The following is a 20007-nucleotide window of genomic DNA, read 5'->3' as shown; positions in this document are numbered from 1 at the left end:
ATTCCCCAACAACCACCAAACAACATTGCCCCCATACACCAAAACTGCCCAAAACCCAACAAGCAAATCAAAAAACCCCCAAATCAAGGGGAAAACAAAAATTGCCCAAACAACCCCAGCCCCAATCACAAAAATTTCCCCCAAAACTGCAACTGCAGCCCCCCCCCAACCATGCAAAAAACGACAAGTGCAGCACCCCCCCAAAAAACGCCCAAAAAAACTAAAAAGCCCCTTCGTGCCCCCGCAAACCCCAACAAAAGTAAACAAACAATGCTAAAAAGCAGCCCAAAACCCAACAATTCCCACCAAAAACTTTCCCCAAACTTCCCCAAACAAACCAACCCCCCAATTGCCAAAACAAGCACAACAACACCCAAACACACCACCACAACCCTTTGCAAACAAATTCAGCACCCCCAAAAACAAAAACTGCCCACCAAAAAAGGCCCCCCAAACCACAAAAAATTGCCCCAAACTACAACCCCCAATCACAAAAAACAAACAAAAAAAAAACAAATCCCCAAAAAACAAAAAACCCAAAAAAAACACAAAAAAATACAATGCAGCACCACGAAAACTTTCCCCCAACAAGTGCAGTCCAACAAACACTGCCCCAACCAACTGCGCCCCCCAAAAACCCATTGCTAAAACAACAAATGCAGCACCACCACCAACAGCAGCTCAGACGGCAAGTGAAGCTCCAACCCCAACAAGAGCTCACACGACTGCAGCAGCACACACAACAATTGCTCCAGGTACAAGTGCAGCACCACTGACAACAATCACTTCAACAACAAGTGCAGCTCCAATCACAACAACTGTTCCAACTTCAACTGCCGCTGCACCCACCACCATTGCTAAAACGACAAGTGCTGCCCCACCAACAACAACTGCCCACACAACAATTGAAGCTCCTACCACAACAGTTGCTCCAATTGCAAGTGCAATCCCATCAACGACAATTAACCCAAAAACAAGAGCAACTCCAACCCCAACAATTGAAGGAACTACAAGTCCAGCTCCAGGCACAACAATTACTCCAACAACAAGTGCAGTTTCAGCCACAACAGGTTCTCCACCTACAAGTGAAGCTCCAACCACAACAATTGCTCCAACAACAACTGCAGCAACACACACAACTGCTCCAACTACAACTGCAGCTGCATCCACAACCATTGCTAAAACGACAAGTGCCGCACCACCAACAACAACTGCCCACACAACAATTGAAGCTCCTACCACAACAGTTGCTCCAATTGCAAGTGCAATCCCATCAACAACAATTGGACCAACAACAAGAGCAACTCCAACCCCAACAATTGAAGGAACTACAAGTCCAGCTCCAGGCACAACATTTACTCCAACAACAAGTGCAGTTTCAGCCACAACAGGTTCTCCACCTACAAGTGAAGCCCAAACCACAACAATTGCTACCTCAACAACAATGCAGCACACACACAACTGCTCCAACTACAACTGCAGCTCCCCCCCCCCCCCCCCCCCCCCCCCCCCCCCCCCCCCCCCCCCCCCCCCCCCCCCCCCCCCCCCCCCCCCCCCCCCCCCCCCCCCCCCCCCCTTTTTTTTTTTTTTTTTTTTTTTTTTTTTTTTTTTTTTTTTTGCAGGTCCAATCAAAACAACTGCTCCAACTACAACTGCCCCCCCTTGCTAAAACACATGCTGCCCACCACAATCCAACACATTGGCTCCTACCAACGTGCTCCATTGCATGCACCTCAACAATTACCAAAACAAGCACCACCACATTAAACACAATCCGCCCGCCAACAATTACTCAACAAGCGTTCGCACAACGTCTCACTAAAGCTCCAACCACCAATTCTCAAACTGCCACCAACATGCCCAACTACAACGCGCTGCATCCACCATTGCTAACGCATGCGCACCCACACACTGCCAACAACATTGAACTCTCACAACTTGCCATGAAGTGCATCCTCACACAATTGGCCAACAGCACTCACCCACGTTGAGAACACATGAGTCACCAAATTTCTCACACTAAACGGCGAGCACACACCAAGCTCAGCTCAGTGGCACCCTGACAACCATGCTCAACAGGCAGTCCAATCAAACAACTGCCAACAACGCAGCGCAGACACATTGCCCAGCAGTCCACTCCAATACACTCTCCAACCAACTGCACAGCACCCAAACCATGCTAAAACAAAGTGCACCACCCAAGCCCAACATCTGAGTCCACCAACAATGCTCCGCACAATGCAGCACACGACCATGCCCACAAGGCAGTAAATCAAACAACGCTCAACTACACTGCGCACACCACCATAGCTAACACAGGCGACCACAACACGTGCCCAACACATTGAGCTCCAACAAAACAATTGCAGTGCACCCATCAACAATGCCCACACAAGCACTCCAATCCACACACTGTCCGACACAACTTGCTCACTGAGCACCACACGCCCAATCCCACACAAGCACGCAATCCACAACAACTGCTCCAACTACATGCAGCATCACCCAACCATGGCTAAAACGCAACAAATGCCCACCACCACAACACAGCCCACACAACAATGAAGCTCCACCACAAGAGCTCCAACTGCAGCACACCACAACAATTGCCAGACAAGAGCACCACGCACAACACTTCACAACAATGAGCCCAAAAACACTGTTCAACTAACTGCGCGCACCCCACCATTGCTAAACGACAAGTGCTGCCCCACCAACAACAACTGCCCACAACAATGAAGCTCCTACCAACAGTTCCAATTGCAAGTGCAATCCATCAACACATTACCCAAAAAAGAGCAACTCCACCCCAACAATGAAGACTACAGTCCAGCTCAGCACAACAATTACTCAACACAAGTGCAGTTTCAGCCACACAGTTCTCCACCTACAAGTGAAGCTCCACCACAACATTGCTCCAACCAACGCAGCAACAACACACTGCTCCAACAACTGCAGCGCATCCACAACCATGCTAAAACACAATCGCACACCAACACACTGCCCACACAACAATTGGCTCCTACCACACAGTTGCTCCAAGCAACAATCCATCACAACATGGCAACACAGAGCAACTCCACCCCAACATTGAAAACTACAATGAGCCCCACAACAATTCTCACAACGCAGCACACACACAACAATGCTCCACACAATCCCCACCATGACCATTCTCAACAAGTGCATCCATCAACAATTCCAACAAAGCCACCAATGACACTCATCCACCAACACCACATGCAGCAGCCAACATCCCCTAAGTCCACCAACAGCCAACAACTGCCACACAACGCTCACTCAACTGCGCACCAAACCAGCAACCAATCGCACCACACGCCCAACAATTGTCACCACTTCAATCACCATCACTGCAGCTGCATCCACAACCATGCTAAAACGACAAGTGCCGCACCACCAACAACACTGCCCACACAACAATTGAAGCTCCTACCACAACATTGCTCCAATGCAAGTGCACCACACATCAACACAACAAAATTGGCTCCAACAACAACAGCACCACAACACAACACTCTGTACCACACACACAACAATGCAGCATACACTGCACACACTCAGCCACGACAATGCCAGTAAGTCAGCTCCAATCAACACAACCAATGCGGCCCACACTACTAACAACTGCAGCACACACACACAACCAATTGGCTCCACACTACAAGTCCAGCTCAATGCACACAACAACATTCGTCTCCAACTACAACTGCAGCAGCACCCACAACCATAGCTAAAACGACAAGTGCAGCACCCAACAACAGCTGCCCAGACAACAATTGAAGCTCCAACCAACAATTGCAAGTGCAACACATCACAACAATTGCCCAAACAAGAGCAACTCCAACCCCAACATCTGTTCCAACTACAACTGCAGCAGCACCCACAACCATTGCTAAAACAACAAGTGCAGCACCACCACCAACAGCAGCCCCATGACAACTGAAGCTCCAACCCCAACAAGGCTCACACAATGCCAGCAGCACAGACAACAATTGCTCAGCTACAATCCAGCTCCAATCACAACAACTCCTCCAACTGCAACTGCAGCAGCACCCACAACCATAGCTAAAAACAAGTGCAGCACCACAACAACACGCCCACCCATCAATTGAAGCACCAACCACAACAATTGCTCCAACTACAACTGCAGCATCAGACAACAATCGCCCCACAGCAAGTGCAGCTCCATCACAACATCTGCTCCAACCACAACTGCAGCAGCACCCACAACCATTGCTAAACACAAATGCAGCACCACCACCAACAGCACTCAGACGCAAGTGAAGCTCCAACCCAACAAGAGCTCACACGACTGCAGCAGCACACACAACAATGCTCCAGGTACAAGTGCAGCACCACTGACAACAATCACTTCAACAACAAGTGCAGCTCCAATCACAACAACTGTTCCAACTTCAACTGCCGCTGCACCCACCACCATTGCTAAAACGACAAGTGCTGCCCCACCAACAACAACTGCCCACACAACAATTGAAGCTCCTACCACAACAGTTGCTCCAATTGCAAGTGCAATCCCATCAACGACAATTAACCCAAAAACAAGAGCAACTCCAACCCCAACAATTGAAGGAACTACAAGTCCAGCTCCAGGCACAACAATTACTCCAACAACAAGTGCAGTTTCAGCCACAACAGGTTCTCCACCTACAAGTGAAGCTCCAACCACAACAATTGCTCCAACAACAACTGCAGCAACACACACAACTGCTCCAACTACAACTGCATCCACAACCATTGCTAAAACGACAAGTGCCGCACCACCAACAACAACTGCCCACACAACAATTGAAGCTCCTACCACAACAGTTGCTCCAATTGCAAGTGCAATCCCATCAACAACAATTGGACCAACAACAAGAGCAACTCCAACCCCAACGATTGAAGAAACTACAAGTGAAGCTCCAACAACAACAATTTCTCACACTAAAACGGCAGCAGCACACACAACAATTGCTCCAGCTACAAGTGCAGCACCACTGACAACCATTGCCTCAACAAGTGCAGGTCCAATCAAAACAACTGCTCCAACTACAACTGCAGCTGCACAGACAACAATTGCTCCAGCTACAAGTCCAGCTCCAATCACAACAACTCCTCCAACTGCAACTGCAGCAGCACCCACAACCATAGCTAAAACGACAAGTGCAGCACCACCAACAACAACTGCCCACACATCAATTGAAGCTCCAACCACAACAATTGCTCCAGCTACAAGTGCAGCACCACTGACAACCATTGCCTCAACAAGTGCAGGTCAAATCAAAACAACTGCTCCAACTACAACTGCAGCAGCACCCACAACCATAGCTAAAACGACAAGTGCAGCACCACCAACAACAGCTGCCCAGACAACAATTGAAGCTCCAACCACAACAATTGCAAGTGCAACACCATCAACAACAATTGGCCCAACAACAAGAGCAGCTCCAATCACAACATCTGTTCCAACTACAACTGCAGCAGCACCCACAACCATTGCTAAAACGACAAGTGCAGCACCACCACCAACAGCAGCCCAGATGACAACTGAAGCTCCAACCCCAACAAGAGCTCACACAATGACTGCAGCAGCACAGACAACAATTGCTCCAGCTACAAGTCCAGCTCCAATCACAACAACTCCTCCAACTGCAACTGCAGCAGCACCCACAACCATAGCTAAAACGACAAGTGCAGCACCACCAACAACAACTGCCCACCCATCAATTGAAGCACCAACCACAACAATTGCTCCAACTCACGAACTGCACACCCCCACCAGGCAGCCCACACAACATTGCTCCAACAACCAGCAGACCACAACTGCTAAACAACAAAGCAGCACCACCACCAACAGCAGCTCAGACGGCAAGTGAAGCTCCAACCCCAACAAGAGCTCACACGACTGCAGCAGCACACACAACAATTGCTCCAGGTACAAGTGCAGCACCACTGACAACAATCACTTCAACAACAAGTGCAGCTCCAATCACAACATCTGCTCCAACTACAACTGCAGCAGCACCCACAACCATAGTTAAAACAACAAGTACAGCACCACCAACAACAGCTGCCCAGACAACAATTGAAGCTCCAACCACAACAATTGCAAGTGCAACACCATCAACAACAATTGGCCCAACAACAAGAGCAGCTCCAATCACAACATCTGTTCCAACTACAACTGCAGCAGCACCCACAACCATTGCTAAAACGACAAGTGCAGCACCACCACCAACAGCAGCCCAGATGACAACTGAAGCTCCAACCCCAACAAGAGCTCACACAATGACTGCAGCAGCACAGACAACAATTGCTCCAGCTACAAGTCCAGCTCCAATCACAACAACTCCTCCAACTGCAACTGCAGCAGCACCCACAACCATAGCTAAAACGACAAGTGCAGCACCACCAACAACAACTGCCCACCCATCAATTGAAGCACCAACAACAACAATTGCTCCAACTACAAGTGCAGCACCACTGACAACCATTGCCTCAACAAGTGCAGGTGAAATCAAAACAACTGCTCAAACTACAACTGCAGCATCACTGACAACAATCGCCCCAACAGCAAGTGCAGCTCCAATCACAACATCTGCTCCAACTACAACTGCAGCAGCACCCACAACCATTGCTAAAACAACAAGTGCAGCACCACCACCAACAGCAGCTCAGACGGCAAGTGAAGCTCCAACCCCAACAAGAGCTCACACAACGACTGCAGCAGCACACACAACAATTGCTCCAGGTACAAGTGCAGCACCACTGACAACAATCACTTCAACAACAAGTGCAGCTCCAATCACAACAACTGTTCCAACTTCAACTGCCGCTGCACCCACCACCATTGCTAAAACGACAAGTGCTGCCCCACCAACAACAACTGCCCACACAACAATTGAAGCTCCTACCACCACAGTTGCTCCAATTGCAAGTGCAATCCCATCAACGACAATTAAGCCAAAAACAAGAGCAACTCCAACCCCAACAATTGAAGGAACTACAAGTCCAGCTCCAGGAACAACAATTAGTCCAACAAGTGCAGTTTCAGCCACAAGAGTTTCTCCACCTACAAGTGAAACTCCAACCACAACAATTGCTCCAACTACAACTGCAGCACCACTGACAACAATCACTTCAACAACAAGTGCAGCTCCAATCACAACATCTGCTCCAACTACAACTGCAGCAGCACACACAACAATTGCTCCAGCTACAAGTGCAGCACCACTGACAACCATTGCCTCAACAAGTGCAGGTCAAATCAAAACAACTGCTCCAACTACAACTGCAGCTGCACAGACAACAATTGCTCCAGCTACAAGTCCAGCTCCAATCACAACAACTCCTCCAACTGCAACTGCAGCAGCACCCACAACCATAGCTAAAACGACAAGTGCAGCACCACCAACAACAACTGCCCACACATCAATTGAAGCTCCAACCACAACAATTGCTCAAGGTACAAGTGCAGCACCACTGACAACAATCACTTCAACAACAAGTGCAGCTCCAATCACAACAACTGTTCCAACTTCAACTGCCGCTGCACCCACCACCATTGCTAAAACGACAAGTGCCGCACCACCAACAACAACTGCCCGGATGACAAGTGAAGCTCCAACCTCAACAAGTGCAGTTCCAACCTCAACAGGTATTCCACCAAGAAGTAAAGCTCCAACCACGACAAATGCTCACACTACAACTGCAGCAGAATACACAACCACTGCTCCAGCTACAAGTGCAGCACCACCACCAACAACAGCCCAGACGACAAGTGAACCTCCAACCCCAACAAGAGCTCACACAATGACTGCAGCAGCACACACAACAATTGCTCCAGGTACAAGTGCAGCACCAATGACAACAATTGCCCCAACAATAGGTGCAGCTCCAATCACAACAACTGTTCCAACTACAACTGCCGCTGCACCCACAACCATTGCTAAAACGACAAGTGCCGCACCAGCAACAACAGCTGCCCAGACAACAAGTGAAGCTCCAACCCCAACAACTGCAAGTGCAACCCCATCAACAACAATTGGCCCAACAACAAGAGCAACTCCAACCCCAACAATTGAAGAAACTACAAGTGAAGCTCCAACCACAACAATTTCTCACACTAAAACTGCAGCAGCACACACAACAATTGCTCCAGCTATCAGTGCAGCACCACTGACAACCATTGCCTCAACAAGTGCAGGTCAAATCAAAACAACTGCTCCAACTACAACTGCAGCAGCACACACAACAATTGCTCCAGGTACAAGTGCCGCACCACTGACAACAATTTCCCCAACAACAAGTGCAGCACCACCACCAACAGCAGCTCAGACGGCAAGTGAAGCTCCAACCCCAACAACTGCAAGTGTAACCCCATCAACAACAATTGGCCCAACAACAAGAGCACCTCCAACCCCAACAATTGAAGAAACTACAAGCGAAGCCCCAGGCACAACAAGTGGTCCAAAAACAAGTGCCGTTCCAGCCACAACAGGTTCTCCACCTACAAGTGCAGCTCCAATCACAACATCTGCTCCAACTACAACTGCAGCAGCACCCACAACCATAGCTAAAACAACAAGTGCAGCACCGCCACCAACAGCAGCTCAGACGGCAAGTGAAGCTCCAACCCCAACAAGAGCTCACACAATGACTGCAGCAGCACACACAACAATTTCTCCAGGTACAAGTGCAGCACCAATGACAACAATTGCCCCAACAATAGGTGCAGCTCCAATCACAACAACTGTTCCAACTACAACTACCACTGCACCCACAACCATTGCTAAAACGACAAGTGTCGCACCACCAGAAACAACTGCCCACACAACAATTGAAGCTCCTACCACAACAGTTGCTCCAATTGCAAGTGCAATCCCATCAACAACAATTGGCCCAACAACAAGAGCACCTCCAACCCCAGCAATTGAAGAAACTACTAGTCCAACTCCAGGCACAACAATTACAGTTTCAGCCACAACAGGTTCTCCACCTACAAGTGAAGCTCCAACCACAACAATTGCTCCAACTACAACTGCAGCAGCACACACAACAACTGCTCCAACTACAACTGCAGCTGCATCGACAACCATTGCTAAAACGACAAGTGCCGCACCACCAACAACAACTGCCCAGACAACAAGTGAAGCTCCAACCTCAACAAGAGCTCACACAATGACTGCATCAGCACACACAAACATTGCTCCAGTTACAAGTGCAGCACAACTGACAACAATTGCCCCAACTACACCTACAGCAGCTCGAATCACAACCATTGCTAAAACGACAACTGCAGCAGCACACACAACAACTGTTCCAACTACAACTGCAGCAGCACCCACAAACATTGCTAAAATTACAACTGCTGCACCGCCAACAACAGCCCAGACTACAAGTGAAGCACCAACCCCAACAAGTGCTCAATCAACTACATCAGCACAGACAACAATTGCTCCAGCTACAAGTGCAGCAGCACCCACAACCGTAGCTAAAACGACACGTGCAGCACGAGGAACAACAACAGCCCAGACTACAAGTGAAGCTCCAACCACAACAATTGCTCACACTACAACTGCCGCAGCACACACAACAATTGCTCCAGGTACAAGTTCTGCACAACTGACAACAGTTGCCCCAACAACAAGTGCAGTTCCAATCATAAGAACTGCTCCAACTACAACTGCAGCGCCACCACCAACAGCTGCCCAGACGACAATTGCCCAGACTACAAGTGAAGCTCTCACCACAACAATTGCAAGTGCAACCCCATCTACAACAATTAGCCCAACAACAAGAGCACCTCCAAACCCAACAATTGAAGAAACTACAAGTGCAGGCCCAGGCACAACAGGTATTCCACCAAGAAGTAAAGCTCCAACCACGACAATTGCTCACACTACGACTGCAGCAGCACACACAACAATTGCTCCAGCTACAAGTGCCGCACCTCCAACAACAACTGCCCAGACTACAAGTGAAGCTCCGGCAATAACAACTGCCTTCACTACAAGCGAAGGTCCAACCACAACAATTGCTCACAGTACAACTGCAGCAGCACACATAACAATTGCTTCAGCTACACGTGCAGCACCAGTGACAACTGCCCAGACAACAAGTGTAGCTCCGATCACAACAACTGCTCCAACTACAACTGCACCCACAACCATTGCAAAAACGACAAGTACTGCACCACCAACAAGACCTGCCCAGACTACAAGTGAAGCTCTTACCCCAACAATGGATCACACAACAACTGCAGCAGCACAGACAACAATTGCTCCAGCTACAAGTACAGCTCCAATCACGACAACTCCTCCAACTGCAACTGCAGCAGCACCCACAACCATAGCTAAAACGACAAGTGTAGCACAACCAACAACAACTGCCCAGACTACAAGTGAAGCTCTTACCCCAACAATAGATCACACACCATCTGCAGCAGCACAGACAACAATAGCTCCAGGCACAAGTGCAGCTCCAATCAGAACAACTGCTCCAACTACGACTGCAGCAGGACCCACAACCATTGCTAAAACGACAAGTGCAGCACCACCAACAACAACTGCCCACGCTACAACTGAAGCTCCTAGCACAACAGTTGCTCCAATTGCAAGTGCAAACCCATCAACAATTGCCAACACCGGAACCCAACCAAATTGAGAAACTACAGGCACCAGCACAACAAGTGCCCAACACAATGCATTTCCAGCACAATATTCCAGAAGTAAAGCTCAACAGACATGTACACTAAGCTGCAGCACATCACACAACAATGCTCCAGCACAAGGCAGCTCAATCACAAGACTGTCTATCTACACTCAGCCACCATACATGCTAATACATGCTGCACACCACCAATTGCAGACTCAGTGAAGCTCCACAATTGCCAAACACACAATTGCTCCGCTACAGCACCACACACATGCTCAGCTACAACTGCAGCAGCACACACAACAATTGCTCTACAGCGCGCACACACACATGCCGACTAAAGTGCAGCCCCTCAAACAGCCCTCACTAAAGTGAGTCCCACTACAACAATTGCTCACATTCAACGCAGCGCACACCAATGCTCCGCTGCAAGTTCAGCACATGCAACAATTGCTAAACCAAATCAGCTCAACACATACCTCGCCACTACACGCAGAGCACCCACAACCATTGCTAAAACAACAAGTGCAGGACCACCAACAACCACTGCCCACACTAAAATTGAAGCTTCTACCACAACAGTTGCTGCAATTACAAGTGCAACCCCATCAAGAACTATTGGCCCAACAACAAGAGCAACTCCAACCCGAACAATTGAAGAAACTAAAATTGCAGCTCCAGGCACAACAAATGCTCCAACAATAAGTGCAGTTTCTGCGAAAACAGGTACTCCACTAACAATTGAAGCTCCAACCACAATTGTTCACACTACAACTGCAGGAGCACCCACAACCATTGCTAAAATGACAAGTGCCGCACGACCACCACCAACTGTCCCGACTGGAAGTGAAGCTCTCAGCACAACTATTGCTCCAATTGCAAGTGCAACCCCTTTAACATCATTTGGCACTCCTATAAGAGCAACTCCAACCCTAAAAATTGCAGGACATTCCACAACTGCTCCAACTACAAGCACTACTCCAACCACAACAACTGCTCCTGCTACAAGTGCAGCTACAACCCCAACAATTTCTAAATCTACAACTGCAGCCTCAGTCAGAACAACTGGCCGAACTACAAGTGCAAGTCCAGCCCAGTTGTTGCTCCAATTACCAGTGCAGCCCATCAACATTTGCCCCAACTACAAGTGCCACCCCAACTAGAACAATTGCTCCATCTACAAGTGAAGTAACAACCACAATTGCTAAAACCACAAATGCACCACTACCCACATCATTTTCCCCAACAACTAGTAAAGGACCCACCACAACAATTGCTCCAGCTACAAGTGCAGCACCAATGACAACAAATGCCCCAACAACAAGTGAAGCTTCAACCACTACAGTTGCTCCAATCGCAAGTGCAGCTGTATCAACATTTGCTCCAATTAAAAGTGCCACTCCACCCTCAACAATTGCTCCATCTGCAAGTGAAGCTACAGCCACAATAGCTAAAACCACAAGTGCAGCAGCAGCCACACCAATGGCCCCTTCAACAAGAAAAGCACCCATCCCAACAAGTGCTCCAATTACAAGCATGGTGCAACCAACAACAATTGCCCCAACAAGTGCAGCTGCAGTCACAACAACTGCTCCAACTAAAACTACAGCAGCACCCACAACCATTGCTAAAACGACAAGTGCAGCACCAGCAACAATAACTGCCCACTCTAGAAGTGAAGTTCCCACCACAACAATTACTCACATTACAACTGCAGCAGCACACACAACCATTGCTAAAACATCAAGTGCGGCACCACCAAGAACTGGCCAAGCTACAAGTGAAGCTCTGACCACTACAATGACTCCAACTGCAAATGCAGCACAACCCACAACAATTGCTCCAACTATTAGTGCAGCACCGCTGACAATTTTCCCAACAACAAATGCAGCTCCAGTCACAACGACTGCTTCAACTACAAGTGCAGCACCACTGACAACAATTGCTCCAGCTACAAGTGCAGCACCATTGACAATAATTGCCCCAACAACAAGTGCAACTCCTACAACAACAAATGTAGCTCCAGCCACAACAGGATCTCCACATACAAGTGAAGCTCCTACCCCAACAATTGCTCCATCTACAAGTGAAGCTACAACCACAATGACTAAAACTACAAGTGGAGCACCAACCACAACAATTAGCCCAACTACACATTCAGCTCCAGCCATATCTATTGCTACAACTAGAATTACAGCTGCACCCACAACCATTACTCCAACTGCAAATCCAGCACCAACCATGACAACTGCACCAACTACAAGTTCAGCTCCAGCCACTTCCATTGCTCCTACTACAAGTGAAGCAGCACCCACAACCATTTCTCCATCTACTACTGCAGCCTCAATGACAACAATTGCCCCAACAACAAGTGCAGCTCAAACTCCTGCAATTTCTGCAGCTACGAATGTAGCATCTCCCTCAACCATTACTCTAACTACAAGTGCAGCACCAGCCACAATAATTGCTCCAATTGTTAGTGGTGCTCCAGCCACAACAATTGCTGCAAGTATAAGTGGAGCTGCAACCACAGTAAATGTTCCACCCACCACTGTAGGTCCAACAACCGGTAAATCTTGGAGCACTGCTCATCTAATAGCTACCACTGTATCTCCCACCACAATTGCTGCAGAAACTACATATTTAGCACCAATCAGAACAATTGCTCCATCTACAAGTGCAGCTCCATCCACAACAATTCGCCTAAATACCAGTGGAGTTCCAACCACAAGTATTCCACCCACAACTGAAGGTCCTACAACAACTGAATCCCTGAGCACGCCATCTCCAGTAACAACAACTGTATCTGTCACCACAATACCTGCAGAAAATACAAATGCAGCGCTAACCACAACAATTGCTCCAACTACAAGTGCAGCACTACCCACAAAAATTCCTCCAAGTGCAGCCCCACCTAAAACGATTCCTCCAACTACAAGTGAATCTCCAGTAACAACTGCCCCAACTACAAGTACAGCACCACCAAAAACAACTGCCCCACCCACAAGTGGACCTTCAACCACTACAACTGTTGCAGCTGCAACTGAAGGTCTTACAACAACTGAATCTCTGAGGACCACAACTAGTCTGTTGACTAAAACTGTGTCTCCCCCAAAACCACTGCAGAAAGTACACCAACTACAAGTGCAGCACCACCAACAACAATTACTCAAACTCCAGGTGTTGCCCTACTCACAACAACTATTCCAAGTACAAGTGTAGCACCACCCAAAACAATTTCTCCAACTACAAGTGAAGCTCCAACTACAAGTGTTCCACCCACAACTGAAGGTCCTGCGACAACTGAAACTCTGAGCACATCAAGTAATCCAAGAACTACAATGGTATCTCCCACGACAACATCTTTAGCAAGTGCAGGTCCAACCCGATCAAATTTTCCAACCACAAGTCAAAGTCCTACAAGTGAATCTCTGACCACCAGAAATGGTCCAACATCTACATCTGTATCTTTTGCTACTGCGACTTCTCCCTCCATTACTGCAAGTGTTCTACCTATTCCAGCTGCCCCAACTCTCTCTGGAATGACGACCACCAAAGCCGCTCAAACAACCTGGAAACCAGCTACCAGGTATGTTCCTATTTTTATCCTTAAGAGTTCCTTTCCATTTTGTGAAATAACTCCTCTTAGCAACCTAATTCGCTTTTGTCTCCATGTGTTTCCTCAGCCATGTCAATGCTTTTATTTTCATCCGACTTGTGTTCCACACCATGAAACCCGTCCCGTGTGAGTGTGAGATTATACCCCTGGTCAGCACTCTCTTGAATGGTCATGAAAGTCACTCGATTGATCCAGTGAAGTTCCAAAAAGTGCTTTTGAGAGTAAGTCACACGCTAACAAACCCCAAATCTTTCTGTCCCCTGTCAGCTTCAAGTCCATCACCTTCAATTCTTTGACAATGTTCCAAGGACCTTTTAGCTAATGTATAAGATTTCTTTTCAGTTATTTTCTTTCATAGCATTTGGAAGCTAAAAATAATCTTATGAAATTGAGTATACATTCTTTTATTTTATATAAGCATACTCAAACAGTTCTGCATTGCAGTGTATGTATTTCACTGAGGCAAATATTGCGGAAGAGTTCATGTTAGGAAATCACGTTGAACTGCTAGAATAAAGTTGTTTTTTTCTCTCAGAACTATCCAAAAATTCATTTGCTTTGAGTCTGGGCTATCAGATAAATAACATGGATATGCCAGTGAACTTTGGACAAAGGCGTGAGACGTACAAATCAATTCAGAACTCCATCGACAACCTGGTGAGCCAATCTGTTCAGCATACATTTAGAGTAGGACCACAAAAGTGTTTGACCAGTCAACTAATTCCAGATATTGCTATAACAACTTGCAATAATAAACATGTTATTTTGAGAACATGAGGTATAATTTCATACAACAAAATGTCTAGAATGATTTGTGAATTGTGATGATTTAGCATTCTAACCTCAATGCTGTAATCCAGCTAGTTCTAGTGCAGCTACTACAAGTCATCTCTTGTATCACAAACCCAGAGGCATTATTTTAATGATAATTTTTAAATTTCTTTGTTTTTACTTTGACCTTTGGTTTTTAGTTGAACATCATTCTGAGCAAACCTGGTGCAAATCTTTCCATCTTTCCACAAGCAAAATATATGTAAGTGCCAGCCAGGAGTCTCTGCTTTTATTTATTTATTTCATTGAGCTTTAAATAAACATCAAAATGACAAATTAATGACACACATAGAATGACAATTTCTTAGAGAGCCAACTTGCATCTCTTGTGTTGCTTCAAACAAAAATTGACATATTTATGCAGACAAGGTGTAATTTCTTCCTTGTCATCATATGTACACAAGGCGTATTTCATCAGCACGAAACCAAGCTTTAAATAATTCTGCTTTTATTATGTTCCTACAGGTACGCGCCTAACCAGATTAATGCAACTGTGGAGTACGTCTATCGGCAAGATGACATCAAACGGCCAAGCAAATTCTTGTCTGCGATACTGACAATTAGTGGTAGGTTGCTCAAAATACACAAAACAGCTGTTGAAAAGGTGATCAAGCTGTATTTCAGACAAATACTAGAGTTCCTTAGCAGCACCCAGCTAGCACAGTTGCACAGCACAGATGCATAAAATGTATGCAACAGAATAGATGTAATATTTACCCAGATACTTATCAACACATAAACAGTAGAAGAAACAGTAGCCTGTTTAAAATAAAGTAACGTTAATAAGCAACCATGACAAGGACTTGAATAGTTTGGACAAAAGCAGAAACAGTTCATATTCTCAATCGCTATATTTTAGCGGCAGCTCCGAAACAGTGCAATACATGAAAATAGGACCTGGGATGAATTTCACGTCACAAGATTTCAAATTCTAATTATGTCGAGGTGTTTTAGGTTGGAACTAGAGTAGAAAATTCCTTACCTGGAAACTTCACGGGATTGGTCCAAAATAGGAACACTGGAGCACCTATCCAGCCCTCTTATTTAGCTGGCTTGAAGCACATCTTATTTATAGTTTTAGGTTATAAACAAATGCACATCTTAAACAATTTGTAAATATAGAAATGGTATCTCGTCAATATCCATCATAAATGTAGCATTTACATTTTTAAGTTTTAGGCATTTATCCGGATCGACTTGCACCAAGGAAAGACCTACAGTAGTTAAAAAATCACCAACATTTCAAGTAGAGCTAGAAGATCCAAACGATCTTCTATGATCATTTTTCTGCCTTGAATGTTCAACATTCATATGTAGCCTAATACGCTTTGTAAGAGCATCAAAGCAGCACAATACACCAGTGTTAGAGTCAAAAGGCGACCTGAACGGGCTAAAATGGAAACGCATACGCATTATTCTACGCCAAAATTGCAAAGTCCTCAATGTTTTTATTGACGTCCTGGACCACTGCTGACCACCCAACGAACTGTGAGACTTTCAACTGTTGAGAGCTTAAAGTTCATGATTAAATCACCTGCCGTGTACATCCGGCCCATGATTTACATGATCACACTCTCCGAATGGAATCGCTAAGATCATAAAATCACAACCTACTGCTCACATCGTAGCCTTGATAATAGTTGGCCGAATATAACGGTCACCTCTCCCGCACTTTCGCAAGGTGGCAAAATGCTGTCAAGATTGATGCCTGTGGCTTTGGATACAAGTGCCCTTTGAAACATCACAAAGGATGTCTGGTCATTTTGCCAGCTATGAATGATTCATAAGCGTTTTTAAAAAAGGTTTTCTGCGGGCATAAAGCTGTTCAGTTTACTCAGGACGCATGAGCAGTTTCACTAGCACAGTGGTCTCCAACCCTGGCCTGGAGAGCTTCAGGGGCTGCTGCTTTTCAAAATGACTCTGCACTTCATGAATCAATTAGAGCAGTTGATTACACACTTAACTCAACTCACCTGGTGTCTTGGGTCTCAATTGGGTGCTGATTTTAAGGTGAAAACAAAACCAGCAGACCTGTGGCTCTCCAGGACCAGGGTTGGAGACCACTGCACCAGCACCACACAGGCATGCCACGGTTATCTTGAAAATATGGCCCTTTGAGTCCCTTTGCTGGATGAAGTCCCAGCTTGATGAGTTTGTATTACTCATTGTGTCTGTGCATTCAGGTCTGGCCCCACCGCAGCCCCCCACCACAAGGGGCCCTGTCCTGCAGCTGATCACAAGTACAGCAGGCAGGTTCCTGGATGGGCCCTGGCATCATCATCCCCTGCAGTATCATCATCCTCCCCCTCCTTCTGGATCTTCCTGGGTGGGACTGCAGTGTGTGTGTGTGTGTGTGTGTGTGTGTGAACTTGTAATACTACTTTTGGTGGACCAAATGTCCCCACACAGATAGAAAGATGAGGAACATTATGCTTGTGGGGACATTTTGCTGGTCCCCACAAGGTCAATGGGCTGTTTTGAGAGGGTTAGGATTTAGGATTAAGGCAAGGTTACATTAGGTTAAGGTTAAGGTTAGGCATTTAGTGGTTGGGGTTAGGTTAGAGGTTACGGAATGAATGTAGTCAATGGGAAGTCCTCAATGATAGCAATACGGGACTGTGTGTGTGTGTATGTGTGTACCTGCGTACCTGCATAATTGTGTATTGTGCGTGTTATCTGTCTTTCTCTATTGATTATTTGAGGTAGTTTCCCTCTCTCTCGCTTTCACTCTGTGCTGCAATGTATGCGCTCTCTCCCTCTCCCTCTCTGACTTTCTTGCCTCTGTGTTGCAGTGTCAGCTGTGTGGTTGCTGTGCGGCTTAGAGACGTTGGCACAGGAGGCAGCCTACCAACATTCAGCAGTACAGGACGCATCTCATATGAGAGGGTGGAGCTCTGAGCATTAGCTGGAATCTGAAAACCTGTAAAGCTTTATCATGACTATTGTTTTATTATGAATGTTCGTCCAGCACATACTGTAAATAGCAACTGTATGGCTGAACAATGTAATACTTCTCTGAGAAATCCATGTAATGAGATCAAAGGGGAAATAGCAAAAAATTCACATTTATTAATTTAGCTATTCTGTCATGCTTCATTTCATATGTATTGTTTATTTCAAGGCATTTTTGTAATTTGGAAAGGTTGAAAACAAATATATTGCTTAGCAAAACAAATCACTATAGAATGTCATTTTTTCCTCTTGTTTTCAATTTTTTTCTAAAACAATAAAGAATTTTAAAAGTTTTATAGGCTACATATTTATTCTTCGCCTGTTTTACATTAAATACATCATGCTAGCTGGCCCATCCTGTTCCAGTAGATCAGTGTTCTCTAACTCAGTCCTGGGGGCCTTCTGTGTATGCAGCCTCAGCTGCAATCCCAATTTTAACAAGATGTTAATTTTTCTTATTTGCTTTTCATGTTATAGAGCTAGGGGTCCTCAATCTTTCCAGAAAGGGCCAGTGTGCGGCACTCACCTGATTCTACTAATCAACCACTAGAGCAGGGATCATTAACTCTGGCCTCAAACCAAATCCAGCCCTGGTTCTCTTTCTCCCGGGTAATTAGTGCTACTGATTGGCCAGGATTGTCTTCACACCTGACTCCCAGGCAAAGGGAGGGTGGAAAACCAGCAGTTCTCGGCCCTCGAGAACCGTGAGTTGCTGATCCCTGCACTAGAGTCTTTGCTAAGCACCTTGACAATAGAATCAGGCGTGTGACTTTGCAGGTTTAAAATTTAAAGCATGCCTCTTGGTGTGTGGCAGGTGCCAGTCACTATGAGTCACTATGACAATTACAGTGTCTGTGCATGACAAAGGTTATTTATTAAAGAAAACCAGTGGTTTTAGTAAATCTATTTAACTAAGGCATGAGCCCTACAAATATGTTTCTTTAGACCAGTAACTGTGTCACCACCCAACTTCAACAAACAATGCATTTAATTCTACCGTCTGACATTTCAGTATTCCTGGTTTGACGCCTGCTTCGAATCTGCAGGCCCATGACATGTTTGTTCAATGAACCTAATACACCTTAGACATCCAAGAGTGCTATAAATCATATATAATGGCAAAAAAGCAAAAAAACAATATATGCAAATGATGCGAGCTACACATTCCGGGCCCACTTTGAGGTCGAGTTTTGACGTATCCTGTTAAGTGTACGTCCCTATCAGTGAGCTTCAATTTACTTCATTTTTCAACTTTCATTTTTGACATTGTTTTCCATTGCCACAAATTTTTTTTTTTTTTTTTTTTTAAAGTTATGGACCTGCAATTCAGACAGCGAATATTTGGTCCCTTGGAACCCTATTATTTGCCTCACGTTGGTTTGGGAATTCTCATATCAAAGTGCTGATGTTCAAACCTCTTTCAAGCTGACATGTACAAGACTTTATGAACTTTATCCAACTCACCTTTGTAGCTGGGTTTGAAATGTAATTTGCTTCTAATTTAAAGTCCTTATTTATGTGGTATTTTCACTATTTTGTTCAACCAGCACACACTTTCTGCCCGCACATGTAATCATAGTCCAGCTACATAGATGTGCAACACATATCAGAGGACCATCCTAAATTAATTGAAAGATTAAACAAATCTCATGAGAATGGTGTCTGTGCCCTGCAAATGGACTGGCGAAGTGTCCAGGGGAATACTGCCTTTGCTCCAATGCATGCTGGGATGGGCCCCAGCACCTCCCACGACCCTGACCAGGAATAAGCGGGATACATAAAGATGGATGGATAGATAGATAAATCTCATGAAATCAGACATGGGTCATATACATATTTGTTTTGGATTCAAATACTTTTCGTGCTCTGTTGATCTTGCCTGTGTAATTGAGCCTGCGATATGGCCAAGGCGGCTTGCACTTTTGAGA

General features: G+C 46.0%; 3 protein-coding genes and 1 long non-coding RNA gene across 4 annotated transcripts in view; all 4 read left to right on the top strand.

Moving 5' to 3' along the window:
• Positions 1-7412, top strand: part of LOC135256005 (mucin-2-like) — a 10918-nt gene extending 3506 nt beyond the window's left edge. The window contains exons 3-5 of the mRNA XM_064337879.1: positions 593-1406; positions 4240-5893; positions 7142-7412. Coding sequence (XP_064193949.1) covers positions 593-1406; positions 4240-5893; positions 7142-7412 — 2739 coding nt within the window. The remainder of the gene's footprint in view (positions 1-592; positions 1407-4239; positions 5894-7141) is intronic.
• Positions 1-20007, top strand: part of LOC135256028 (mucin-5AC-like) — a 181088-nt gene that overhangs the window by 81454 nt on the left and 79627 nt on the right. The gene's annotated exons all lie outside the window — the stretch shown is intronic.
• LOC135256004 (mucin-5AC-like) lies at positions 7102-18305 on the top strand. The gene is given in 7 exon segments (XM_064337878.1): positions 7102-9510; positions 12531-12727; positions 13804-13929; positions 14364-14517; positions 17138-17219; positions 17311-17453; positions 17920-18305. Coding segments are annotated over 7 exon segments (2673 nt in total). The 5' UTR covers positions 7102-7629; the 3' UTR covers positions 18010-18305.
• Positions 14832-15731, top strand: LOC135254462 (uncharacterized). The gene is made up of 3 exons (XR_010329897.1): positions 14832-14953; positions 15268-15329; positions 15593-15731. It is a non-coding gene; the product is annotated as an uncharacterized LOC135254462 (long non-coding RNA).

The sequence above is a fragment of the Anguilla rostrata genome, chromosome 5 (assembly GCF_018555375.3).
Source record: "Anguilla rostrata isolate EN2019 chromosome 5, ASM1855537v3, whole genome shotgun sequence".
NCBI lineage: Eukaryota > Metazoa > Chordata > Actinopteri > Anguilliformes > Anguillidae > Anguilla > Anguilla rostrata.
This window is presented reverse-complemented; position numbering and strand designations above follow the sequence as displayed.